We start from the raw sequence: 4,081 nt of genomic DNA on the forward strand, positions 1-4,081 counted from the left end.
GTAGTATTTATATGTAATTTAGCAAGAGGTCTACCAAGCCATTAACTATAGAATCCATATTTATTTCTTAGTTAAACATTGATATTATTTAGGAGTGAAAGACATACCTGACCCCACAAATTATTTTTGGAATATAAATTGATTAATATTAGTAGCAAGTTAGCAAAGTCATGTATGTGGCTAATCAGTAGTTAGGAAGGTCATATCTCCACAAGCGATAGGTAATTACTTCATAATTCACAACATGAAACCATTTCAGACTTGTAAACACATTTCGTAAATCAAAAACCATCTAAAAACATTTCAGAATTTGTTGGCGTGCCCATATGTATTTAAATAAAATGATGATTCAAATAAAAAAGCTAACAAAGTATGGTTTACTACAAAATAGCTTTAATAAATATCAATCGAAGAAGAACGGACCTGCATCATCCCTCTAAAACATCTCTATATACAATATTCTTGGTGCTTTTCCTGATTTATCAATTTGTTTGTTCGGTTTGGCCAAAATTCGCGTCGTCCACCTTGATACACCCCTTGACAAGGCAACATACAGCTGACCATGGGAGAACACCGGCTTTGGAAGATAAATGCCAACATTTGGGATGGTCTAGCCCTGCGCCTTGTTAATGGTCATCGCAAAACTTAGGCGGATGGGGAATTGTTTCCTCTTAAGCTTGAAGGAAAGTGAGATGTCCTCCGATGGTGACAAAGGGATCCTCGGTATAAAGACCCTCTTCCCAACATGTTGCCCACCAACAATCTCTGCATCAATTGCATTATCTTGGAAGGCTCTAATCATTAGCCTTGTTCCATTGCAGAGGCCATTGTGAGGGTCGAGGTTCCGTAGCAGAATGACGGGGCAATTGACCTTCACTTTCAACACATGTGGTGGCAATCCATTTGGGGTGAGCGAATTCACAAAGTCAATCGAGTAATTATTCGAGTAGTCATCCTCAATAGAGTCGAAGCTATGGTATACCTTCTCTTGGCCAGGAAACATGTCAATCATCTTGGAATTCAGCACATCAACATAGTCATTCTTTGTGGAAAGAATAGCACGCGAGCTCATGTACTCTCCCGATTTAGCATTGGCACTAAGAGCGGGAAAAACTTCTTTGATTAGCCTATTGATTGCGGTTTCATCATCAGTATGACCGATCACAATGTCCTCAGGGAGACGCACATAGTCATCACCTATCGTTTCTTTGGTTCCATTGCCTATCCTTAAGAGATACTCAGAGAACAAAGGGTCAGCTTGTGACCTCATGTTACGTGTAAGGTTTATCTTATGAATCTTCTGCCATATATAGGATCTCTGTATTGTAGCATCTGTGATCTGTGCTCTTGTCCCTTTTGGAACCACTGGAAGGACCTGCCTAAAATCTCCACCAAAAACGACAATCTTCCCCCCAAACGGCAAAGCACATCCCATTATGTCTTGGAGTGACCTATCAAGCGCCTCCATGGCTTGACGCTTTGTCATGGCAACTTCATCCCAAATTATCAAGGCCGCCTCTTTCAGCAGTTCTATCGTACCACTTTGCTTTGTGAAACCACACATGCTGTTGTCGGTGAGTTTAATGGGTATTTTGAACCTAGAGTGTGCAGTACGCCCTCCAGGTAATATCGAGGCTGCTATACCTGATGTAGTAGTGACAATGGCTATCTCACCCATCGAACGCACCTTAGCAAGCAATGCCTTGAACAAGTACGTCTTCCCAGTGCCTCCTGGAGCATCGAGAAAGAAGACTTGGCTTCTTTTGTTCATGATATGGTCCATGATGTCATTGAACCCAGCTAGTTGCTAACTGTTTAAAGAGTTGATAAGATCAATATGTTCTTGGTCCACACTGACCTCCCTCTCCTCTATAACCTCCATGCACTCATCGCCTAGAAAAGCATTTGTATCAACCAGCTCCGGAAGGCCATAGGTTTTAATATCCTTCCCCATGGAATGCAACAAATCCCTGATGTCTCTAAAGACCATCTGCTCAAGTATTGCCTCGTTGGGCTGGGAACATCGGTAATCCTCAGACATCGACTCCAGGTGTTTGTCCCACAACTCTCGGATTTTTGTAACCTCACAAAATACTAAGATAGTGGCAAACAAGCGTCTAAGAGCACAAGGCATCTGAAATGTGGCAGCTTCAGTCAGGCAGTGATCAAGTGATTTGTCGTGCTCAATTAATCCTAATTGTTCACACGCCTCTCTGAAAGTAGAGCACGTAATGCCTCGCACCTTTTTCAAATCATCATATGATGTCACACCTCGGACATGATTTAAGAGCACCCGCAAAATAGTACCTCTCCTCCTCAGCAGGGTGTGCATACACAATTCTACCAATCTGTGGCCTTTGTTTTCTTTTATACCATCTCTTCTTTGATGCATCCCATCTAAAGTGTTCCGGAAAATCTCTGTACAGCCATTGTCGTGCATCAGGATTCTTTCGATTCATTTCGAAGTACTCAGTAAGCATGGTTCTCGAAGAAGATGGCTTATCAACAACATCTTTTAGATTATCATCGGCTTTAAATGCGACCATGTGCATGCCTGGCAAATGAAGTTGCAACTGCAAGACTGAAGGACTAATTCCAAACATTTTAAAGCGTAAAATCCTGTTGATGGCCTCTGGAGGTGATACATATCGTGCATCTCAGCATTGTCGGATCTCATTAATGACCCCCCCATTGTTGATGACATCCTGCTCGAATGAAAATGATGTTCGATCATGTCCCTTGTAAATGTACTTGAACAAATACTTCACTGCCTTGATGCTCGAGCAAGCTTCTACATTGATGTGGCAGTTGTACTTCATGAGAAGAAAGGGGTTGTAAGGCACCACCCACCTATTGTCCAACTCTGCTCCTCTCACTTTTACTCGACGTCCATCATCCCTCCTCCTATATATGGGATATGAGTCCTTTCCCTGTTGTGTAGCGGGGCAAAACTCCCGAGGATAGTGAAAACGACACTGCTCCTCAATCATGCAAGCACATGTTTAATTGAGGACACTGCATGGCCTGTGCAACATGTGTTTTATGACCAGAGCATGCAGGACAGGGTATTTATCTTTATCAGGTATTTCTGCTGATATGACTCTATCATAGTCATCTGGAGTCTTTAACATGCTACCTACCTTCATGATTAGAAGGATATGTTCGTGTGGGAGCCCTCTTTTCTGAAACTCGGTCACATGAACATAGGCCGCAACCTCTCCAAAATGCTTTTTCTTGATGAGTAAGTCCATCAAATCTCGCTGCTTTGCTTTGTAGACTCTTGCAACCAGGTCTGGTCGATCATGTGGTAGTTGTCCGGGCATCAACTCTGTTGTTATCTCCTCCCAGTATGGGTTGCATGTCATTGTGATGAAGTAATCTGGTTTACCCCATCGCTGCACTATGGCAATTGCATCTAGGAACCTTCTCTGCATATCTCTATCACCACCAGGAAATGTCCTTGGGAGCACAATCCTTTTACCAATCCGATCACCACATGACTCACCAGCAGCGATCGTGTCTACAAGACCCTACGTAGAAGATACATAATGCATGCACTAAGAATACCAAGCTATATATTAAAAGTGAGGTCGCTAATGTCATATAACAACAACCCCAAGAATGGTACCTGGTAGAGGTCCGCGCGTATAATCTTCTGATTTTCTGGCTTGGACTACCAATCCAGCCTCATTGTCTCGATCTTAATGTACATATCAACGGCCCATTGTTGGAAAAGGCGCCCCCCAAACAGGACGATGTTTAAAAGCTTCTTCCTGATCATAAGCTTGAAGCAGTAATACTCCATTGCAGATACATATTTTCTTGATTGAACAGGTTCGTCCTCCTCGTCCTGGTTGTCCTCGTTATCGTCTGAATGATTCATAACATTAAACAAATGGGAGACCCTTAAAATAGACGTGTCTAAGTGATGAAACTTACCTGGGGGCAAATCAGCCACGTGGTCATCAAATTGTTCAGAATTATCAAATGTAGTCTGCATTGTGTCATCATCTATTTCCATTAAATTAACACTTGTAGGCAAGTCAGTAGAGCGGTCTTGACCTCGTTCTGAACTACCAAC

At 42.5% G+C, this 4,081-nt stretch overlaps 1 protein-coding gene across 1 annotated transcript; it reads right to left on the reverse strand.

Moving 5' to 3' along the window:
* Positions 1–610: 610 nt before the first annotated feature.
* On the reverse strand, positions 611–1,468 carry LOC147961037 (uncharacterized). Its single transcript, XM_087533645.1, has one exon. It carries the CDS (start codon positions 1,466–1,468, stop codon positions 611–613), a length of 858 nt encoding a protein of 285 aa, XP_087389771.1.
* Positions 1,469–4,081: the final 2,613 nt, after the last annotated feature.

Source organism: Triticum urartu, chromosome 7A (assembly GCF_056163025.1).
Source record: "Triticum urartu cultivar PI428250 chromosome 7A, HENAU_Tu73, whole genome shotgun sequence".
NCBI classification, from domain to species: domain Eukaryota; kingdom Viridiplantae; phylum Streptophyta; class Magnoliopsida; order Poales; family Poaceae; genus Triticum; species Triticum urartu.

Coding starts and splice junctions, on each gene's coding strand:
- LOC147961037 (XM_087533645.1), bottom strand. CDS start 1,468: ATGGAGGCGCTTGATAGGTCACTCCAAGACATAATGGGATGTGCTTTG.